Source organism: Opisthocomus hoazin, chromosome 9 (genome assembly GCF_030867145.1).
Source record: "Opisthocomus hoazin isolate bOpiHoa1 chromosome 9, bOpiHoa1.hap1, whole genome shotgun sequence".
NCBI lineage: Eukaryota > Metazoa > Chordata > Aves > Opisthocomiformes > Opisthocomidae > Opisthocomus > Opisthocomus hoazin.
Window position 1 is genome coordinate 43513419 of NC_134422.1, and position 24720 is coordinate 43538138.

At 44.5% G+C, this 24720-nt stretch overlaps 2 protein-coding genes across 3 annotated transcripts in view; one reads left to right on the forward strand and one right to left on the reverse strand.

The window, feature by feature from the left end:
- Window positions 1-24720, reverse strand: part of HECW2 (HECT, C2 and WW domain containing E3 ubiquitin protein ligase 2) — a 176462-nt gene that overhangs the window by 106787 nt on the left and 44955 nt on the right. For both annotated transcript variants that reach the window (XM_075430809.1, XM_075430811.1), the window contains exon 2: window positions 3522-3862. In XM_075430809.1, the coding sequence (XP_075286924.1) occupies window positions 3522-3813 (292 nt within the window). In that variant the 5' untranslated portion in view covers window positions 3814-3862. The remainder of the gene's footprint in view (window positions 1-3521; window positions 3863-24720) is intronic.
- The window catches only part of CCDC150 (coiled-coil domain containing 150), a 68457-nt gene continuing 58650 nt past the window's right edge, over window positions 14914-24720 (forward strand). The window contains 1 exon segment of the mRNA XM_075431089.1: window positions 14914-15351. Coding sequence (XP_075287204.1) covers window positions 14914-15351 — 438 coding nt within the window.

Here is a 24720-nt window from a genome sequence, read left to right on the forward strand (position 1 = left end):
CTTTCCTTTTCAGAGTGAGCACAGGTCCAACCCCTCTGCCGAAAAGCCCCCTCTCTGAGTTCCACCACACCGTGTCACTTTTGAGTGACAATTCTCATAACCACTCCTGAAGAAATGAGCAGCCCATCCGAGGCAAAGCTGAATTCAAAATGATAACCCTGTATTTCAGATTTGACGAAGAGCTCAGACTCAGAAAGACCGCTGCTCCCTTGGATGCAGTCTCCCCGGGACACCGGGCTGTGCCGTCACACGTGTGATCTGCATTCTCCACGCAGCTCGCCGCTGGAGCCGGAAAGCTGCTTCACCACAACCAGATGGACGTGACTGCTGAAGAAGTGCTACCGACTCTTGAAACAGTTCAGACAGTACAAAATCAGAAACAGTCAGGAGAAAGGATGTTTGCTGCCACAGAATATGCTGTGTCCCTCACATACACTTGCCTCCTCGCAATCCTTAGAAAAACACTGGAAAAGAAAAAGATCCTCTGCACAAGGCAGTTCCTCGACAAGAAAACAGACCACGTTTTGGCTGCACACAGCGGTGAAACAGAGGAAGAGACGAGTATGGTACTGAAATCAAACTTGCACATGCATCTAAAAACATTCCTTAAAATACAAAATGCTAGAAAAACTGAGCATGAAATCTGTTATGTAGAGCGATGCAGAATTTTTCACACTTAAGTTCAACTTCTTGCATTTAAGAACAAAAGATCAAAAGTTACTGCAGAGGACATTACAGTGAATTAACGTTTAAAAAAATACACAGTCCTCTCTAAAATATTTGTTCATTTATGACTCTCCCTTTTTTTTTTTTTTTTAAACCCCAGAAGTCTGGGAAAAAACCCACATGCATTAAAAAAAAAATCAGTCCTTCAAAGTGAGATGATTCTGTGTTTCTGCCCTCAGGCTTTTCCCTTTTTAAAAAGGCAACATCTCTTTTCATAACCATTTAGCAGGCCAAACATTGCACCGAAGTTGTACCGCACTTGGAAAAAGCTCCAGGGACCTGGAAGTTTGGTGGCATTCCTAGGCAGCGACTGCAATTTTAACCATGCAGTAAAATCGCACTAAGCAGCGCCGAAGTAACTGCTTTCTCAGGATAGAAAACTAATGAGAGCGCGCTAATTGAACAAATTAAGGAATGAAGATGGAAGGCAGTTTCCCAGAGTGTCATTTTCAATTCCTTTTATAATGGAAGTTAATTTGAAGTGAAAAATACCCGGATTGCTTCAGCCCACCACCAGATCCCTCTGTGCTAACACCTGAGCTCAGTTCTGCACCCCAAAACACTGATCAGGCTTTCATGACAGAGAATTGTACAACCAACATAAAAAAAAAAGCCACAGGACTATGCTTTTGGTTATGCAGTGTGTTTTTTTAAAATAAGAGCACAACATTTGCCTTTTTCTGTTCCTAGCTCCTTGAAAAACGGTGCTCTCCTCGAATACGGGGGGAACACGGGAGGTACAAGCAGCAGGCTGGCACTGCCCTCGCGCGCTCTCGTGTTAGTGACCTCGCACCATTCCCGCTGCCTGGAGGAGGCAGGGCCAGAGGAGAGCGACTGTACCCGAAATGGTTTTCATTTTAAAGAAAGAACAGAATGGACAACCTCAAATGACTATGTTGAATATTAATAATGTGCTTCAGAACGGAGCTTTGTTTTAATTATATTCACCCACAAACATCCCTCTCCTGAGAAAATGTGAGTGTCCTCAACTTCCAAAGGAGTAAGTGGGAACTGGGGGTACTTCACAGCAATTATTACGAAGGACCGAAAATCCTGGATTATACCCTGTGGGATTTAATTTACCTTAGCTATGTCTACAAAAGCTTATTATTTTTTATTTTTAAAAGATGCCAGACACTTCAAAGAGTTTATCAAAGCACCCAAATCAAAGACAGACAGGCATGCCTGTCAGGCTGAATATCTCCTTACCTCTCTCTTGTAAAAAACGTTCAGCTCCGTTTCTCAGAATGACGAAACCACGAGTCTCAAAGGAAAGACTCTGCTCAGATCTATTTTAAATCAGTCACAGAACTCTCACCAGCGCTCATGGATTTCAAGTGGCGGCGGAGACAAAAGCTCAATCTGCATGGGTTCCTGGACTTTTCATCATTTAGAAAGAAAACAGGAAACCCAAGGTACATCTCAAACACTCTGCTATTACACAGTAGCGTGACGGGGGCTTTAGGAGAGAGTGCAGCTCATGCACCAGCTCCAGTACAGCTTCTATAACCAGGCAGGCACTAGGACAGCACAAGTCAGTACTGTCCAGTTTGTGGAGCTGCAGTAATGTTGGAAGAAAGTATTCCACAAAAACAAGAGCAAGACCTGGAAACAGCATCTCCACAGCACGTAACATCACGTGCTGCAGAGGTGGAAGGTCCTGGAAAAAGCTGGCATGGCAAGTATCTCTCTGAAATCCTGCTGAGGCCGATTTCATTGCACTGAGCTTACATAGTCCAGCACGGACAAAAGTCCAGTGCTCAGCCCCGTTTCCACCAGTTCCTGCTACACCTGCTTTTGGCAGGCTGAACTGCAGCTCCTGTCTCCATTAGTGATTCGGTTCAGAGCAGCAGTGCAATTCTGAAACAAAGCATCCAGCCGGTCTCGCTTACGGAGCGCCGGTTAAATTCCGAGAGTAGTTTTGGCGCACGTGCACTGGATTCCTTGAGAAGACGACTAAACCCCATGTGCCACTACAGCTACCCACGAGCTACACTCCAGTTCCTAGCAGGGAGATCAAGATTGTCCTTGGCCAGCTCTACACCACACACGCAGCAGGGAAGCTTGGCTCAAGGGACCTGATTAAACACAATGCAATGGGAAATGCCAAGCCAAATACGCTGCTGATGCTAGGGTCTCAGCACCAAGTGCTGCGACCTACTGATCCACTCCTTTTGAGCTGCATTATTTGCTAATGCACCCACTGTCCACAGGTCCTTGCATGCCAGCCTAGAGCTCTTTCCAGCTCCTTTCTATGAAATACCCTGAACAGCACAAAAAAGCACACAAAAATCTCTTTAGAGGATTTCCTGCTACAAGAATTCTTCACAAACAGAAATTCACGCTCCTTCAGAGTTGATACAATTTCCCTTCTACAAAATACCTTTTCACAAATGCGAAGAATTTACTTGTCCAAAAACCTGTACAAACATTGGACAGTAAGCATGCCAAGTTACAGGATGAATATGCTACTCCGAATTTCCCAGCCTGTAAGCCAGTCACCAGCAACAGTGAAAAGAGCAAACTGTATGCACATTTGTTGTTCAAGAAGAATGCATTTCACCTTCAAGCAGGTCACTGTGGAACCAGATCTACATTAATTAGAATCATGTTTTTACACAGTTCACACCTCTAAGAACACAAAAGAGAAATCCAAGGTAATTCTCTGCAGTCTTACCTCAATTTTATCTCTAGATTAATTACATAGTGTGCCAGAGCGCGTACCAGAAAAGGAAAGATGAAGTGGCAAAAGAGAAAGAAACACACAGAAATATTACAGCATGGTTCTGACTTACCGATATGATAAAGTCCTATCCAGTCCGTTGGGTCTACTTCTTCCTTAATATCCCAGAAGATGATGAGGTTCTGAGACTGCCCCAAGGTGTACTCGTACATACTGGCTGTCAGACTAGACCTGCTATCTGAAGTCACTAAATCAGTGTCACTGTTGGCACGCTGCAAGTTCATGTTCTCCGCCATGGTGCCCTGAGACGCCAGACTCTGCAGATTCTCCGGGCTCAGAGTATATCGTAGCTGTGGATTGCGACGTCGCACAAAAAGCAGGTGTTCTCGGGCTGAACTGGCCATCTCTTCTCTGCTTTTGTCAATCTACGTGAAAAAGTTGTTGTTCAGAGATCTGTCGTGAAGAAGAAAAAAAAGAAACTGTTAAAGTGAGACAGCAGGTTACTCAGTCAAACCTTCAATGGAGAGAGGCCTTTGTGCAAAATGTTCCTGCAGAAGCCGAAAATGGACTGAGTAAATCTTTTACTACGTTGCCTTACCACTGCAGCTACCTCAGTGTTCTGTACATTAAAAAACCCCCATGAACCACTTGCAACAAAACTCAGTTAACTACGCACTGTGAACTAAGATTTCTAAGCAAGACAGCAACAAAGAGCAAAACATCCAAGACGATCTACCGAGCAAGAACAGCCACAGTAACAAAGCTCATATGACAGCAGCCTAAAGAGTGAAGAAATAACGAACTTCTACCAAACAAATCAGAGCAGCAGATGATGCACTTTCACTTAGATATGTTAGTGTCCAAGAATACTCTCTATGCACTGTATGTTCAGAATCAGAAAAGTGTTAAAGGTATTAATAAGGTTAGACATATCATTTCAGTAGAAATATGGCATCACAGATTTGTGCTACTATAAAATCATTTTGTAAGGATTTTATTTTTTAAGAGACAAAGCACAGCTTCTGAGATTCTCTCTACCATACAAAACCCTGTCAGACCACTGAATGAGGTGCTTCAGTCTAGGGACATCCATTCAGTCAGCGCATGTCTGCTTATCTGCGCAATCAGATTTTATTCTTTTCCATACCTCAGAAAACACAGCCCTTATAAATTCAGCAGCTTTCTTTTAGCCCTGAGGGGACACTAGAAGGTCTTCACTGGTCCTGCCAATATCATCACACCATACCTTCAAAGGCAGAACTTGCATCGCGTTCTCCATAGCTCCTAAAAGTACCACCAAATACGCCCTCACATTACTCACGACTTGAGATAAATCACCAGAAACCAAAGTCAAGAATAGCAAAATACTAAAACAAAGGGCACAGCTCGTAGCAGGACAGAATCAATGACAGCCAACCTCTTGTTGCAGAAGAATATGGAAATTTCTTTAACTAAGTTCCACGTTTGCCTTTTTCAAAAGCTACAGTTTGTATCAACTCCTTGTTTCTTTATCTTACAGAGGAAATGAAACGGTCTTTATCTGGCAGAACTATTTGCTTTCAGAAGAAACCAAGTTTTCTGGTAATGTGTTTTTCAGTCAAAACCAAGAAAATGATCTTCTGTACTATATTCACCTGGAATATGAACCATGGAGATGTTTTGAAATATTAAGAATTAACAAAGGGGAAAAATAAAGTTCAGCTCATCCAGCTGTATGCAATTCATCACACACTGTACATGGTTCAACATCAAACATAGCAGAAAAGAAACAAAAATTCAATTCTACATATACAGAAGTGACGTGGAGATTACCATATTTACTTCACAAAGTACGTGACAGTCTTTCCCGACACGAGCAACGCTCTGGCTGCGCACACAAAACGGTTTATTTTCGGTGCTGGACGTCAGCAGGGTGCACCAGCTCCGTCTCCGCCACGTTCCCGCGCACTCTGCCTCCGACACCACTGGCAGTGACGGAAAGGAAACTTCGGTGTAAAGGGCCTTCCGACAGGGCAGTCGGGGAAGCCAGTATCTTGTTTCTCTGTGCGGAGCGTTGCTCAATAGGTGTGGAAACCCTGGGTGACCCTGAGGCCAGCAGGGTAAATCAGTAGCCACCGACTTCCCTAGAAGCCAGTGCAGCGCACAGCGATCAGCCCATCACTGTGATCCTTCCTTTTTTTTTTTCCTCCCCCTCCTTTTTTACCTTGTGATCTGGGCAGCAGCACACACTGTTCAGCCTTAAACGTCACAAAATCGTACCCCTAGAGAGGAAGGGATCGGCGCCCGAGCCTGCCCGCCGCAGCCAGCCTGCGCCCCAGCCTGCGTGCCAGGTTAATTAACAGACTGACAGCGTGCTGCCACATTAACTGTCTTCTGTCCCACACTGAGGGATTTACGTAATTCTGAACTGTTGTTTACAGTGGTTTGACAGCAGTAAAATTACTGCAAAATAAGTGTCATGCTGAAGGATTACAAGTTAAAGACCAAGTTTTAATGGGAGGGATGAAAGACTTTCCTTCAGCTGCAGAGCCGGACATCGCACCCGGGGCAGCGCTGGCATTTGTTGGAACATATTGGAAATGTGTGTGTGGCAGATGGACACGCTCATCCATGTTTAAGGACACATGAGAACTAGCCTGTACTAGCTAGGACCATCCCACAGTTTGAGAGGTGAGAACTGCCCAGGAAAAACATTAACCCCCTTTGTAACAGCCCAGTTTCTGAAGTCCTAATTGTTAATCAGTCTGGTGAATCACAGACATCATTACAGCTTCTGAAAGTAAAGTAAACCACAAACCCAAGCACTGGGTAACTTCTCTGATACTACTAATAAATCTCAGTGTCTTAAAACCATGATTTAAACAATGATCCCAACAAATGATATAACTTAAAGCAATTTAAATCAATTTGCAATGAACCAGTTAAACTCACATGTAAATGAGCTCCTATTATGGAAAATATACCTCCAAAAGTTCAGGACTTGTAAGCCTTTAGAATACTTTCTAAATTCAGTGAAACCGGCCATAAAGCGGCCCCAGTGTCAGACAGCACACTGCTGCTCAGCACCTCAAGGAAAGCTGGGAGGTTAATCAAGGAGATTTGTAAAGAGAGAAACACGAGTCTCGTATAGTAAATGGGGAAAAGGTGATTGCCACGAAACCTGAACTATGAGGAGTCATGGAAGGGAAAAAAGACCCGCTACTTTAATTATTTGCAGCCTGAAAATTCCAGCCGAAGATGGGATGAAAACCTTACACAGTGCCTTCCCGGCTGCAGAAGGAATCGCTAGTCTGGCATTCGGTAACGACTCCCAACGTCTGTCACCAGCAACGTAACTAGCAGTACACTAACATGTACATCCTACCAGAGACTGAAAATAAGAACTACCCTCCTACCTTCAGTCCCTGCTAAGCTCCACGGCCACGGCATTTGCACCCAGACTATGCTGCAAAGACAATACCCACGCGTAGCTGCGCGCACCGGCCCCGCCGCGAAGGCGGGCTCGTCAGGCCGGCTCCCATCACAGCAGCGGTTTCACTAGGTATCACACCAAGCCGGCAACATTTTTTCATGAAGCCAAGCTGAAATGTGGAAACTGAATCAAAAGAATAGCGAAAATATAGGCATTTAAGGAATCAGCAGATACTAACTTTAGGATAAAGTATTTTAGTCGAAAAGTGAAACCTGTACCAAAGCTGCTTAGCCGTATCACAGTGTTTTCTTCAATACTTGACAAGAAGCTTAGAGAGAAATAGGACTGATTTCCTCTTAATCTCTAAGTGGCACAAGGTCAGGATTATTTCTATCTAAATATACTCCTCAATTACTAATCATAGAGGACCAGAATGGGGAAAAGGTTCCACTTAATATACAAAATACAGACTGTAAAAACCCCCTTGTCCAACCTCCTGCACTAAAGGAGATTGAAAAAGACACGTCAAACCATTTCTGACATGCAGTCAAACATTCAATAGTTTAAAATAAAACAAAAATAAACCATGAATGGAAGTCTGGAAGTTCAAAAAACAACAAAAAAAAATTCCACCCCACCACACAAAACAAACCTGAGTTCACATGCTGCCCTGTTTATCTTACTCATAACCATGATTCATGTCTTGTTTACGTAGTGATCTTTTATGTGGCTTACAGGTCCTGCTAGCAGCCTCTTCCCACGGCGTTTACTGTAACAGACCGCACGGGGCTGGCCCTGGGAGCACGACCGCTCGCTCCAGACAAGGCTTGTGCCCTAAGCGGGTGGCTGAGGGTGCTGCTGGGGAAGCAATGATTTACACATTTCACTGGGGAACTGGCGTCACAGCCCCGCGCTGCGATGTCATGGCCTCACGCTGCGATGTCACGGCCCCTGCGAGAGGAGCGAGGCGAGGAGGTGGGCGGCACGGCCACCCTCGGGGTGCTCTGCACCCAGACATCTCGGTCGCTGTATGTCAGATGGGCAGGAAGAACTGTCTAGACCAACTGGCCCCCAATTTTCCCCCCATTCATAGAATCATCTAGGTTGGAAAAGGCCTTTGAGATCAAGTCCAACCGTCAACCTCACACTGCCAAGTCCACCACTAAACCGTGTCCCTAAGCGCTGTCTGTACACGTATTTCAAACACCTCCAGGGACGGGGACTCCACCACTGCCCTGCGCAGCCTGTTCCAGTGTTTGACAGCCCTTGCGGTGAAGAAATTTTTCCTCATCTCCAATGTGAACCTCCCCTGGAGCAACCTGAGGCCATTTCCTCTCGTCCTGTCGCTAGTCACTTGGGAGAAGAGACCAGCCCCCACCTCACTGCAGCCTCCTTTCAGGGAGCTGTAGAGAGCGAGAAGGTCCCGTCTCAGCCTCCTCCTCTCCAGGCCAAACAACCCCACTTCCCTCGGCCGCTCCTCACAGGACTTGTGCTCCAGACCCTTCACCAGCTTCACTGTCCTTCTCTGGACACATTCAGACGATGCTTGGTATCTCCCTCAGACACCACTCCCCTGCTGAGATAAGCAATCCACATAATTATACAGGCAGAACACCACATTAAGAACACGCAGAACAGAAAACATGCTGGTTTCCCAATTATACACTGTGTGACACTGATTTGTTCAGTCTAAAGATTTATAAATGCTACAATAAAGGGCTCAAACTGACCTGCTCTGAGCTCTAAGTGGCTTAGGAAAGAAAATGCTGCTTGAATAAATTCAGAACCTGGGGATTTTTCTCCCCCCACCCTATTTTCTAGGATACGGTATGACTACAGGCCATTTGTGGCTATCCATACGCTGCCTTCAAATTTGCTAGGAACTCTGGCAAAAGCAGAATAGTCAGAATTCACTGACAGCTGCAAAATCTGCCTAAGAAGCTGGGTGATGGTTAACCAGATGGTGAACTCCTATGCTTAACCAGTCTGCCCTCATCCTGCTCTCAGCACCAAAGAGCTTCCGAGCTCCTCCAGAGCTGCCGTGCACCTCTGCCAGGAAAATTCACCAGCTACTTGCTCAGCAAGATCACCAGTAACTGATCTCGCCCAAGACAAAGACATTAACTCAACAGCTCTTTAAATTTCCTTCCAGGAAATTCCTGGTCTATATTCTAGTATTTTTATGACTATTTGGAGACTTAGTTTTGGTCTATTAAAAAAAAAAAAAGAAAAATCAGATAAAGCTGACATGAAGCATCCTTTTCTAAACAGACAGAAGTAAGTGAAAAGCTTCATCGCACTGCCCTTACACCCTTTTCTTGTTCTTCCTTCTGGAATATTTCCAAGAATTTCTACTCATCAAGTTTCCTGCGACCCACATTATGGGATTTCTCTCGGAAAGTATTTCACTGATCATTAGGATCTTTCTCCATTAGCTACCATTTTATCAGATTTGAGTTAGGCTATCACGTTTGGGTGCTTCCGATTCAGCCACCCAGATAAAGGCGCAGGTGAAAGCTGTCGCAGCATTCAAGCGCCCAGACACACCAGCTGCTTGGGATGCCTGCTCTTCTCGGCTGTTTGCCAAGTAGAGGCTGATATGCCTTTTCTACTTACCTGATCAGTTAGGTCCTAAGTCTTTGGGATGATTAATATATGAATTAATCAACTTGTATCATGTAGTGGAAACGTAGTATTTTTTCAGTAGATCATGCAGCTCAGGATTTCAAAAATGTAACAGCCATCATACTACCTAACTGCACAGTTCTGAGCATCAACACCAGGCAGAAAACTGATGAGATCCTTCAGCTATAATCTAATCACAACTGTTCAATACTGCTACCTAGAATGCCTAAGTGCTCATTAGGTCTGCACGTTTTAAGTAATAAATCATGCAGTTAAGTGATACGAACAAGTCCAGTGACGGCTATCTTGAAGGGAAAAAAGTGATCATTCTAAACCTAGAGAATTTGTGACTGAATTAAAAGCAAAAGAGCGATGTCATAAACTTGAAAAATAAATTATTACACCTCTGACACCATTTGTCTTTTTAATTACAAGGATAATGAGGATATCTCAGAGGCATTAAAAGGGAAAGATGTCTCTCTCTCTTCCGCAGATCTTCTAATTTGCACATTTGACAGCAAATTTGTGCTCACCACTTTTCCTTGAACAGCCAGTGCTGGATATTTCTTTCATTTGGGATGCTCTTGAAAAGATTTTTAAAATGATAGGAAACTATCATAAACTATATCGAAGTCCTGTGTCAGTTAAGTACTTAAATGTTCTTTAATTTCTGTCTTTTTAAATGGAGTAAAATTCAAATTTACTCTAATTCAGCTTTAAGTTAATTACATAGTGACTGTCTTTAAATATAAATTGTTCTATCCAGAAGTGCAAAGAGACAACTCGAGCTCAGAAACACTTTATTTTTCTGCTGATCTGCTTACTTTCTCCTCTAAGAAAGCCTCCTCAACTTCCATACTAGGACAATTACTGGATACTCTCAGAAGCGGCTTAGCCCAAAGCACTGCTGATAGAAGAATTTAATAAACTTGCTACTTTCCAGAAATGAACCTATACACGCAGGCTCGTTTAACCTGATTTCCTTTTTAATCAAGAAAATTGCCAAGACAGTAAACTGAAGCATCTTGAAAGACGCAGCGTTTCGTAAATCTCCTCCGAAGAGAAGCGTTTTGGCCTCTCCATTGAAGGCGTCTCCACGGACGGGCCAGCTGATGCTACGTGCCCGGGCAGGGGGCCGTGCTAGGCAGCTGGCCGCCTCCCTCAGGAGTCGGAGGCCCCTCCAAGCAGCCGCTCAGAGGACTGGCATCACTCCCTCTCACGAGCTATGGAGCAGGTTGGAGTAACCCACGTCCCAAGCAAAAGGGGACATAATTTTGTCCAGATGCCCTTTTCCTCTGCTGCCCTGCTCTGAGCCATGCCCAAACCCCTGGCAAAACAGCCAACAAATAAAACCGTGCCGCGAACACCCTGCCCTCGGTCTGCTAACTCACCCTCGGAGCTCGCTGCTGGGAAATCACAACTAGCAACGGAATTTACTTCTGGAAACTATATTCAGATGTTTTAAGGTAAAGCTAAAAATTGCTGTGCTGAAATTTCACCGGGATGCTGCCGTACAGGAGAGGCAGGAAGAAAAGGAAAGAGAGCGAAAGCGCGCGTGCATAGTCCGGTCTGCTTTGGACTGCAGGCTGGTGACTCAGCTCAGATGTTAAACATCAGCTCAGATTACAAAGCCACCGTATAATTTTGACTGCCTGAAAATCTTCCCTAAGGGGAAAAGCATATAGGTCAGCATAAATACATACTTTTAAAAAAACAGTCTATGCAGCACATTATTTGGCCAGAGAACAGCTCGGTTAATTCAGAGCGCAACCGAGTATCTACTCTAGACCTTTTCAATGCATTTTTGTACAGTTCATTTGTAAAATCAGTCCCACACACTTCTGTATCAAGCTGGAAACAGATGTCACTCCCGTATTACCTCAGCTGCCTCAGCAAGGCTCGCATCTTCCATCCTACCAACTGCGAGTCCCTCACACCAGGCAGAAGTCGCTGCTCAGGCCTAGTATGGAGACCAGCAGTGTGACGGGTTCTGCACATTTCTGGCAGGTCTATCCCCCCCGCCCAGCAGCCCACCAGGCGCTGCTGCGCTTGCAGTGCAACTTCTTGTATTAACTCTCACGCAAAAGCTTCAGCATGGAGCTAGCTGGTACACAGAAGACCTGACCACTGGTCAGCAGAGTAAAAGGTCATCAATATGCATCCAGACTAGTGTACACACACATACACACACGTATTTGTAGCCTGGCATGCCTACAGTGGTACCAGCTGCAGAGTGTACTTACTGGCCCACTGCGTTGTCACCGCAGACAAATGTCCCACGTCCCCGCACTGCTATCCACAGCTAAGATGGAGCAAGCAAGCCCTGAAACATTTCAGGCTAACTCAGCCAGGTGAACGGCAGCGTTCAACATCAAGAGATTGGACAACCTGTCTGAATCTGCACTGAAGAGACTATGGAGGCTTCATGCGATCCTCAGGCAGTGAGATCTGCCTGGCCTGCAGATGTATCTCGGTAGTGCTCTGCAGATATGCAAGAGGACATCCATGGCCTAAAACTCCTCCCTGTCTTGCACCAGAAGCAGCAATATAAGAACTGCACACAAGTTTAAGTGCAATGTACCAGATACTCTCTTACCCTCTAGAATATTCACAAGAAGAAACAAAACTCGACTGGAAATTTTAGTGCAATTTCATAGCGAAGGGGCTATGCTCCGTATATATTATACAGCCTCCCAACCTCCTCCTGGAGTGGCAACTACTTTAACCAAGTTCCTTTATTTCAGTAACCTCACCTGCAGCACCACTCCTCAAAGAGTTGAGTTCACAAAGAGGCAGAGACTGGAAGTAGAGATGTTTGGCCATTAAACCCAGCCTATCACAAAACTATGGCCTTGGGTAACTCACGAAACAATATTACTCTATACAAACTTTAAGAGCAGAATCCCCACTGCCAGAGGTTTGATCTTCAGTGTTCATGACACTGATGGATCTGCTGCTAGTTGCTGTCGATCGGCTGTCCTGAAGAATTTCCCCTGAAGTACTGATGCAGTTGCTCTCAGTTCAGCCTTTTGATGGCAGGTCACACGATCCATCTAAAATACAGCCCCCTTCCAATGTCTGTACCAGAAATCTGTACAATAATATTGTACAGAAGTCTGTACAATATAACCTCTGTGAGAAGCTACTTTGTCACAGGATGGGAAAACGTGAATTTAAGTATTCTGTGAATAAACTGTAACATATGCTCATACTTACATATGTGAAAGCCCGCAAGAACATATTAATGACGAGAAAAATGGGCAGCCCATTTAACTCTCCTGAAACTCCCTCCTGTCTTTAGGACTTCCAGAACATCAGCAGCACTGGCCCGGAGCTCCCCAATTACACCTCTTCTCCCAAGGCTTCTTCACAACAAGGGACAGTAAGGACCAAAATACAGAACTTTTACAGAAAAGCACAATTTACCATTTGTCTGCCCAGCAAGGTAAACAAAGGCATAACCAGAAGAAAGAGTACCATGCCAAAAAGCCCGACAAACAGCAAAGAAAAGATGTGTTCCTCTGAAAAAAAGAAAAGAAAACTGCCAGGCCAAAACCCCCACAATTCAACAAGCCATTTATAAAATAGCACACTTGACAGAAGTAGTAGTACTATTATTTACTACTTACTACCAGAGTAGTTCTGCAGTTCCACTCCAAGTCTCTGCAACCCACGCCAATGCAGATACCATACAGTGAGTGTCACACCCATGAATGCCAGCTGTGTTTTAGTGATACTCAAAAGAGCCAGACTGAAGTATTTATTTGGCAGTTATTAAAAGCTGGCATATATATTACACAGTAAGCAATTATATAGATTTATCTTTAATCAATTTAAAACTGGAAATCCATTCTACGCTGATGAAAATCCCTGGAATATACCATGAACGTGAACAAACATTCATTGTTCCACCCATCCAAGCCCAAACCCAAGGCAATCACTCCCATTATCAAGCCTGCACAAGCTCCATTTTCTACCAGATAAAACCGATCTCGCTCACCGCAATGGGATCAAACCACGACAGAGCAGGTACCTCTCTCACGCGGAGAGATTCCCACGTTATCAGGAACACTCTGTTCCTCTCAAAACAGCACTTCAATTCCTCACGTTATTTATTCATTTTTGTCACAAAGCGAATACTATCAACTCAAAAAATGGCATTTCTTTGTGTAAAACATATATCTACCAACTTAAAATTCAAGAACTCCATAACTGAAACCTGCTAACAGTAGAATAAAGAGGGCCCACCAGTCTGTAGGTAAGTAATTTCCCAGATTCCTCATTTTTAAAAATTTGAGCCTCGTAAAACTGACTGGGAAGTAGGGGTGGAAGATGTTTAAAAAAAAAAAAAAAACAAACAAAAGACACTGTTGGTCTCCTTAAAGAACAAAGTAAAATTAAAAACAAACCCAACCCAAAGCTTTGTGTACCCAACTCTTCTAAATAAACCATAGATACAATCAGTAGATCAGGAGAACAGGAAACAATTATTTTTAAAAACTGACAAATTTTGCTGGAGTGACTTCACTGGCCATCAGTACACATGCAAATTTCCGATCTCCTGCCCCTTTTACCCTGCTGGGGTTTCAGTTAGGAACATTCTACCAGCTATCATCTCCCCACCCACAAGACTGGATTTCCATCAAGATCTGAGGAGACTCTTTGGCTGAAATAAAACCTCAGGGCATTTCTGCCTGCCTACAGTTTAACAGAGCTTTTTGCCTGACAATATACTGAGCAACCAGCTACCAGAGATTTTCCTCCTCCAGAAAACTTACCTGCTCTACGCTCTTTTAAGCTGTTTCCTTACAAGCTGCACAAAAAGCCCAGAATAAGAAAAAACCAGCTATTTGTCTGCATGATACACAGCTACGGACCTTCAGCCCCAATAAAGCCAAGGAGCAAGCCAGCAGGGCTGCACACCGAGGTGCTGATGACACTGCCCTCTGTACCCACAGGCCGCACCACCTCTAACGCTCAGCACCCTTGGGCTCTAAAACAAACCACTTCTGTTGGCTGTCTTTTACAAAACAGAAAATAACAACATCCAAACGTTGCCAAGTCTAACAGTTTGTTTTAAAGTAATGCAAATTGCAATTTGATATCCTACATCAGATTTTCCCCAGAAATATAATTTAGCTCAGAATTTCACGCCTGAACACTACAACAGAATTCTTATGCACTAACTGCTTTACTATGTTTTTGAAAACACTATTTAAATAATTTTAAGCAAACATTTTAGCTGCATAACGCAAGACACAGAGTACTTCACCATTTTAGTAACAAGAAGTCAGACTGGTATCTAATTACTCTTCAGGACAAATGCTCTTCCACAATTGGGCAAGTCAAATGCATTATTTTATATCAAAAGGTTAGTACAGACGATGCCTGCATCCGCTGCGGTGCAGCAGGCACATCAGCAGGACACTCAGACAGGCTCTACGCTGCACAAATCCCGCTCTGCTCAATGCTGAACGGCTGCAGTGCAGTCGCTGAAGCCGACGGAGGCGAGGACCACAGCTCTGCGGAAACGCCGTCTGCTCCAGGGAACAGGCTCAAGGCACACAGGCACACTAAATTCAAAGGAGAGAGCTGGAAAGGAAAAGGGAAACAGATAGAAAAAGCTCTCCCTCTTTACCAGTCTACTGATGCACAGTTTACAATGTGCAATCACACTCGAGAGCAGAGAGAAACAGTTCAGAGCCCTAAGGAACCCCAGCAGGAGAAAAGGGAGCCTCCCGCGGTGCCTCGCATAGACCGCCATCACCCGCAAGCGCAGCCCGACGCGCGCTCCATGCGCCTGGTCCGGGTTCTCTACGTCGGGAAATTCTCTGAGCCAGAACGCAGACCACGAGGGAGCTGCAGATACCAAAGATCTCGCCGCCCATGCCTCCCTGCCTTGCGAGTACGCATTACAATTCATTAGCTAGTTCAGTGAGCACATTCTGAAATTTTTTTTCTTGCAGGATTACTGCTGCATTTGCTGCTTTCCTCGGGTTTCTGCATGAAATGAAGCAGAAATCCTTCAGAATCTAAATGAACAATTAACAAAAAGACAACAATATCAAGTGGGCTATATAAAGATGAGGCCTATTATGAATTAATACTTTTACTATTAAATATGCATGAGTTTTTAATAAGCAGAGCTAAAAATAGAGACATGTATCACAGGCTTTCTCCAGGCTGTACAATTCTCATTCATCATCATCCTGCAAAGAAATGGGCCATTGCTGAAAGGACTCTCGCGGTGCATTTTCACCTTCCCGTCATTGGCCCTATTTCAGCGTTGCACACACACACAAAAAAAAAGCTTCTGGGCTCTGGGCAGAAAGGATTCTGAAGACACCCACCCTCTGCCACCAGGTCTGCAGGACTCCACAGCAGGCCATGTGGGTTTCCAGGGTCTGCCCACCCACCCACCAGCAGGCAGGCATCTCAGCAGCCTCGTCCCATCCCCCATTTGGGTGGTTAGAAGGAACCCATTTAAAGAAGCCTCCTGCAGCAGATGTAACCGCTAGACTTGAATAAAACTGAAATAACTATTTAAATCTTTACTTTCTAATTTTAATATTTCATTTTAAAAGTACACACATTCTTCTCATTCCTTCATCATCCCACCAAGGAAAGCAGTCTAAAATTAAGCCAAACACATCACAGAATCACAGAATCACAGAATCACAGAATAGTAGGGGTTGGAAGGGACCTCTGTGGGTCATCTAGTCCAACCCCCCTGCTGAAGGAGGGTTACCCAGAGCAGGCTGCACAGGACCTTGTCCAGGCGGGTCTGGAATATCTCCAGAGAAGGAGACTCCACAACCTCCCTGGGCAGCCTGTTCCAGGGCTCCGTCACCCTCAGAGGGAAGAAGTTCCTCCTCATGTTCAGACGGAAAGAAACATCAAATCCAAGTATTCTGTGTGAATTTTAACATTCGTTTCTAACATGGTGTCACGCTACAGATATAGCGAACCAAAGCTTTTCATAACGACCGCGCTGATTCTGGCGGAGAGCGAGCGCGTTCTGACCGCAGCGCGATTCTGTATAAACCCACCCCAGGGCGTAGGTGCGACCGCAGCAGGAAACGGAAGGAGATTGAAATCAGTGTTTACAAACACCGCCAAGAAGTCCCAGCACGCATACCGCCAAATACACAATCCGCAGTTCGCAACCTCATCTGGAGGCCTAAATTTCCTCCACCTACTTACGCTGAGGAATTTTTTACTATTTAAGACATTTTGTTTTGCGTACTCATGTTTTTGAAATTACTTTGGTGCATTTAAGTCAAAGCACACATATTGAGTTGTCAGTTGCTAATGCTGTGTGGCAAAAGGAAACAAAACCAGAGAAATCATAGCACACCACTCTAAGATCAGCTTAAATTACTCTGAAATCTGCATTATAAAAATAATTCTGGTTTGATTTTGAATTTTCTCATTTCTCAATATGAAAACACAAAACGTAATATAATCTATGTCAGATATATTCCTAATTAAAAAAAAAAAAACAAACCCACCCTACCACCTTACAGCAGAGCTAACATTCAGCTTTTTATGGATAAATATGCAATTTTAAATAACAGTTTAGCAAAACAAAAATGTTTGTATCGCCTATTACCATTTTTGTCTTTTTTCTGGGGTTCAGTACAAAAGGTGTGATAACGACAGGGATTTTCACTGGAGTGTCCTTGGCGTAGTCTTTGTGAAGACAATTTATAATTTCAGGTTTTCACAGACGTACAACTACTAATTCAGAGTAAAACCAACACGACTTTCTGGAAGCTCAAAACATCATGGGCAAAGTACACTTCTCTTCCCCCCTCAGAGCTCCACCCTAGTAAACACTCAAGATTTATGTTTGGTTTTCCTACGACAGATTATAGCCACAGTGCTCAGAGACACAGATCTTTTCAGGTGTTTCCGAAACAACTGGTCTTTCCCCACAGCTGCAGCAATACACAGAACCAGAAAAAAAGCCCCTCACAACACTGACATCTTTTCATTATTTCGGTGCCTTTACTATTCACAGGTGCATTCTGGGCTTCAAACAAACATCCCTCCCCGGACCATCCCGGATCCAGGGATTGGGGGGGAGGGTGGTTTGTTTTTTTTAAAAACAAAAACAGCTTATTGTCATTCAGTACTGCCTGTGCACATCTCCTGCCTCATAATATTCAAAGAATAGTACGAAATGCTTTGGTTTAACCTAGAAAAAAACCTGACTGAAAACAGCTATATACAACTTGATCAAAACCCAATGACATAGCAGAAAAAAAGGCAGAAAAGGCAGAAGGGGGAACGCTATCCTGGTTGGCCGGGTTTTTCCTGTTAATGGAAATGTCCCTGCATTTTCCCGCATTTGGAAGTTAACTTCACAGGGTGACCTTCCCAAAAAGTAAGATGCAATGCAGCTTTCGGGTTAGATAATGTCACTGCCTCCGTGTCAGGCCTCCACTCGTGCCAAGCAGTCCCAGCCAGCCTCTGTCGTAGGTTATTACTAAGCAGAATTAAAGTGAAGTCACTAGAAAGAGATACCTGCATACTGATTAGACTTCACAGTTTGCCAAAACGACAGCGTCGCTGTTTGACGACTTGTGAACGAAGTCTCCTATCAACACTGCTGGTGAGCTGGCAGGTCTCTGTGTTGTTTGAGACTGCTTTGATTTCTATTTTATTAATCGTTTGCCTAATAAAGGATGTGATCGTATGCTTACAGTCAAATTACTAATTATTGCCAGTAAATTGTTTTCTCGCCATGATGCAATTACAGTAGCTCAGTAATAGAAAGAGGCAGGTTTAGGCAACCACCCTTCCAGCAGGTTCCGGCGCAGCACGTTTAAGCTGCTTCCCCCCCAGCAGCAGCAGCCCAGCCAGGCGGAGGATGTTGCTGTACCTCACCAACAATCCCACCCCACCCTGGAACGTACACACAAACCTCCGATGGAAATACAAACAAATCCCACAGCTGCCAACATCAAAAAACTCCGGGAAGGATGCTGGAACTGCAGGAGAATACCAGTTACTAGACACAGCAGTGACACGACAGAAAAGCACTTTTCAAACTGACGCTGCTAGAACCCAGCAGCCGAGCACTTCAGCGGGCCACGAGCGCCATCGAAGCAGCCGTGAGCTGTGCTGGTCCCTGCGTCACAGCCACGACCGGCGGCAGCACGGCTCTGCTGCCGAAGCGCCGCGGCTTTACCCACACTGAGGAACCAGCTCGCTCTCTCGCTCCAAGCGCTTCGCTGGAAGCCTTTCGTAACACCCCGCGGGACTGCAGCACACCCCCGCCATGCCGCCTGCAGCTGGGAAAGCAGGGGCTGCTGGAAGAGGCTCAGCCAGCCTCCAGGGCCAACGCAGCGTTGGCTCTACTCGTCAGCTTCCAGTTAATGTCCCTGCCGGCCATGGCAAAAGTTCCGAATCCAAGGGTCGTAACACTGAGTCTCCAGCTTGCGATCAGTAGAAGAAACTCACTGGTAATTCAGAGGTTCTCACTAGCACTGACTGTAGCAAACACAGCAGACTATTTTTAAAGTCACCAACCCAGGTACAATTATTTTAAATACATTTTGCTTGGTCACAGAGGAACACGTACACCAGCGTTGCTGGCATCCCATCAGATGCCGTATCTTGTCTAGAACAAAAACAGAGCTTCAATTGTAAAACATGCTATTCTCAAACACACTGATTTTCTAACATTTCTTCTTGTCAGTAAAGAAAAAATTGCTTTATAAATGCAACCAGCCTAACACAGAGGTAAAAGCAGTTCCCGCTGCAGCTGACCAGAGGTCACGATCAACTCTGAGCAGATACACACAGGACATACACCCACGCCAAGCGCTTTCCTTGAAAAGACCTTTCTGAAACCTATTAGTTGGGTTCCTGGCATTTTCTAGAGAATTAGCACCACAAGTGCTGGGTTAGCAAAGCCAATCTGTACTGCAGTGGGCTGGCAGCATTAATTTGGATCATTGCTGTAACTATGCATATTTCCCAACATCTGACCTTAGTGCTACAGTTCCTGAAGCAAATGGTAATAAAAGATCTGGAAAGGTACACTGAGAGTGCCAGAGCATGCTTGTGGCATTGAAGTGTTAAGATATGCAAACCGATCCTTCTGATGCAAGGGAAAAACGTTAGGATAGTATGCCAACCTTCAAAGCAAACTGGCAAATATTTACTTTATAATAAATAAAGACAAAGGTTTGGCATAAGGAACAATGAGCAGTTTTAAAACTGAGGTACTGCACGACCGCAAAAGCGTTCAAATTGGCTTTCTTCGCTGTGAATGTCAGCGATGTCGCTAACCCCTCGGGTCCCCAACTACACCCAGCAGCAGCCAGAAGCTGCGCGCACCTACGTGTGCCAAGGCGAGCCGGGCTCAGCCTGGAACTGTCCCCCTCGCTTGCAGAGCGCTGGACACCACTGCCAGAGGAAGCGGGTGCTGCTCCACCGCAGCTCGGCGCGGAGCAGCAGACCTGCAGGGAGCACAGGTTACACAGAAGCAACTCGATGGGCTGCTGCAGTGTGCTAACAGCACGCTCGGCGGCCGGACAGACCACGCTGCAGGGGGAGAGGCACGGGAAGTAAAGATCAGAACATACTGCCACAGATCCATCAGGGAACCTTCCAGCAGGTCAGAAAATGAAATTGTTCCTGTTCTCCGTCCTGTCACCGGCCTTTGGAGAGCTGACCACATCGTGCAATTCCTCCGTTTCGCTCTTCCAGCAGTCCCACTTCTCTCGAGTGCACACCGAACGCCGGGGGTCTCCCGGCCCCAGCAGCTGCAAGGCACCTGGGTTTCACGCTCCAACAACGCACTTGGAGAAGCTCACAAGGGCTCACAGGGTATGCTGTGGGCCCCACGTTTTGACCACTACCCAGCTATGAACAAACCAAGAAATGTATAGCGGGTTTTCACGTTGCTTTGGTTTGGGGTTGGGTTTTTTTGTTTGTTTGTTTGTTTGTTTTCTTTTGTTTTTTAAATCAGGCAAGACTACTGGAACTTCTTTTAAGCCACCAGGACAGTATCTTCAGCTACCTACAGGCTATTAGCATGATTTAATTAAGAATGCATGATATAATAGGCACTGAAACTCCTGGAGATTATAGCATGCTGCAGAGGGTGTCAAAAGATGCCATAAGGCCAGGCAACAGAAATACAGCGATTTAAGCATACATGACCAGAAAAACAGTTCCTGAAAAATACGTGACTCCTTAAAGCTAAAAAGTGTAATTTTGGATACTGCCTACATTTAATGAGCAATAGCCAAACAGATCCAAACACAACACGAGCTTTTACGGCTGTCTTACACACAGACTGAGGAAGGTTTTCCGTGTTAGGGCACAAACACACCCTCCAGCTGCGTCTGGCGGGGCACACAGCAAAACGCAGCTCAGCGATACCCAGCAAGAGCGTGGCCAGCGACACATCGTCCCGGCAGCTCCGCCTGCGGGCAGAGCTGTTTCCCCTCAGCATTCACTGGGTGAACTCCAGCACGGAGGCAAACATGCACCCACCAGGCAACGGCCAGCTCAGCTCCTGCTGAACCTACCCGGGATCAGGACCGCACTGCAAGGCTGATTCAGCACTAGGGTAGAGCTTAAAATGCCATCTGCCTCAGGTCTTTCAAATAAAATCACATTCTCGTGACAAAAAGCTCTAACAAAACCGAGATCTCATTTTTCTTAGTCACAGAACGAACAAGGTCAGAAATAAATTCAGTGTAGCAAACGCTATTTTACTCGCTCCAAGTCCCCAATTTAAAGATGTCATTCCCTATAAGCACCACCAATAAGCCTAACCTCCTAGCAGGCATAACAGCCATAGCTAAGGTGGCCATTTCTCCTTACCTAGAATTCATAATGATCCCATTAGCGATCCAGAGCCGTGGTTCAGATATGACTAAACTCTTCTATTATTAATAGATCAGTAACAGACTATTCGGCTTCACACAATCAACAACCTCGTGGGCATTAAACAGTTGCTCTGGGAGGGTGGGTTGTGGTTTTTGTTTTGTTGTGGTTGGTTGGTTTTTAGTTTGTTTTTTTATTTTAAAGCGTTACCATTTCCAATTAGTCACCACAATGGCGTGGACACCCTGCATTTCATAACGTGCCATTATTTTTGTTAAAGATGACAATAGAAGTAAGTGAGATAATGGAAATACAAAACCTATTTTACATCTAACATCAACCCCACATAAGAATAACAGATACCTTTTCCTAAGGCAATTTAAATTCTTATGAGGCAGGCCTTCAGATCTACACAAGGGAGCAGGAAGGGGAGCAACACAGTCGTGAAGAGGCAGGAACTGGTCAGAAGCAATCTGAATGCGCATAATGAAATTTCTTAAGTAATGAGAATCCCAGGAGTAAATCTCTGGTCTTAATGTTACTCTGTTCAATACACATGAAACCCACAGAAACAACTGCTACTTCTAAAACAGGTTCTTCAAACTTTCTGGGTTTGAGGTTCTTCCTCCTCCATTTGGTTCAAGATTCCTCATCAGAATGCGTCAAGACCATCTTAGCTGTCCCCAAAACACCTTTCAAAGTATGGTATGCTAAAAAGAGGGTTTAAACCCTCCCAACACATTCAACTGAGAATTGCTATATACAGCTCTGCTCACTTCTCCTTCACAGCATCCCCGACAGCTTCTCTAATTGGCACCTGATAGGCGTTAGTCTCTATTGCCGTTAACTATGTGAATGTTTAAAATTACTTTCAAAATATTTACAAAAAAAAAAGACTGCAGAGTATTGTCAGAGTTCATATTGTTGATCTTGTTCCGATCACTTATTTTTAATACCCACCACTAGGATCTAAGATTTGAAAAACTCAATGACAAAACACTACGCACAAGCCACGCTGCCAAGAACACTTACCCAGAGCCATGTTTTGTTTAAGAGAAAAACTGTCACCCTCTAATAAACAGAGGATTTTATTACCAAGCTATTTGCTAATCCACACAATTTGGATGTAGTCAATGAATTAAACTGATAAAACTACCTTGAAACGCATAATTAGATATTCAGAGAAGCAGAGTACTCCTAATGATTTACTAAACACAGTACATTTACAAAACCAGACTTTGAAATTAAAAATTAACAAGCTATTAATAGGATGAGACAGCTTGTGACTCATTGTCTGACAAAGGAAACATGTCAGGGAACAAAAAAAAAAGAAAAGGAAAAAAAATCACTAGACTCCAAGTATGGCATTTTAAAGCTATATGCAGAAGCAATTTCTCGCAGATTAAACACAACAGAGTGACGCGTTCTCCAAGGGGACAAACTCAACCAAGAGAAGTGAATATGCCCACCAGGAAACCATGGCCAGCATTCAGCAAACAGCAGCCATGTCAGAAGACAAGTCATGTCCTAAAAACCAAAGGAAAGAGGGGCAGCTCTCTTCCATGCGACAGACAGACTTCTTTGTTAAACCTTTTTTCGTTAAGCTTTTTGCTACCACTTGCTGTGTTTTCTAAGATTTTTAACCTCGGAAATCCTTGCAGATTTCATTCGATCTGGTCCCATGTCTGCAAACCAGAAACAGCAACAGAAGACAATGTGCATGCTTTGATTGTCAAGATGCACTTTGGGAAAAAGCACAGATCTCGCCGTCTGCCCTGACTTTCACCATTCTCTTTTGCCTCGTGGAAAACATTCATCTGTGCCTTGCAGGGTGTAGGAGTACAGTAGCTTGAAACTAAGCATTTGAACTGAGAGAAGTGTATTTCAGCAACGGCTCCCTAAGATCACAACAATGCCAAAGTTCTCTTTAAAGTAAATACTCAAACTACACTGCTCTCAAATACTGCGGTGCCTTTGATGAAGCCCAGTTTATTTATTAGAAGAAACCCGCTCTTTAGAACCGTTTTTTTGTGAACCAACAATTTTCTTTGCTAACCTTCCTTGTAAGAAAAGCTTAAACTGAAGGAAGGGGCTGATGTTCTGGCCTCTGCTGGACAAGCAGCTGGCTCTCGCCCCAGCACATCAGTATTCCGCCCAAACTCTCCTTCTCACATCGCATTTGTGTGTACAGATTATGCAACTACAGCCACTAAACACACTCGTAATTTGGTATGCTTTTGGCATTCCCTTTATCTCCTTCTTTTCCTAAAGAGAAGAGTCTCCACTCTTTCTACACACTTTTTAGGAATGGTATTTTTCCATGCCTCTACCAAGAGTTATTGCAGTGATCAAGTGCGTGTTGCTGAAGTCCTCTGCTGCTCTATAAAGGGAATGTGTAAATTTGAGGCTGATCACACGACCCTTCCAGCACACAAAGATCTCATAGCTCACCCGGGTGAAGTAAGTGAAAGGAAGATTTCTTTTATCATAGGTCAATCTCTCACATATATGCTCTTTTCACCTACAATAAAAAGCGTATCGTCTTATCTCTCTCCAAGAATTCACTTTGATAAAATTATTTGTGATGTTTCTGACGACCAGTTCGGTGCCAGCAAAGTTGGCCAAAAATAATGGAAAACTAGTCCAAATTGCCTAATTTGGAACGACTGCCAAACGCACCACAGTAAGGGGCCGACATTCGCTATTTTCGTCTCCAAATATTTATTGTTTTTCCCCAACAATGACTACACTGATTTTTTTAAAGCTGTAGTGCATATTTGTAAAGCACTGTATTGCTTCACATGCAATGCATCTTTCATTCTGAGCAGACCCTTACTTTTTGAAGAACCGAAGTGAAAAGTTCGTAAGGCATACGTCAAAAAACCCAAGCCCTGCATGGAGTATTGGCGCTCTCGGCCTCCCACCCTGCCTGTGTCTGCTTTCCTTTCTTCTGCTCCACTTTGTGGCAGATGGTGCTCTCTCAAGGCAGGCATCAGATGGAGAACCCTCCTCAGCACCGCGATATTGGTGCGGTGGCACCAGCTTCCAGCCAGCTCACCAGAGAAGGGCTAGAGCGTCCTTCTGCCTTCTTCTCTGCCCTCCATCCAACCCAACCAGAAGCACAGACACCTGGCTGCCACCTTGCTACAAAAGGGACCCGAAGTCCCACAGGGGACCTCAGTGCTGCTGCCTCGCAATTGTTAGGAAAACCTGTCCAATACAAGGCAGGGCTCAATACAAATACAATACCTTGGAATATTACTAATGCATAGAGCTCTGAATTCCTGAGATTTTATGTTTATGAAAAAGTTTTACAAAGCCAATTTATATTCTTCAAACATAATTGTTGAGTAATATGAAGAAACAGAATCTAGAGTATGAATTTTAACTATACATCATGCACCTCACCACATCTCACCACCAT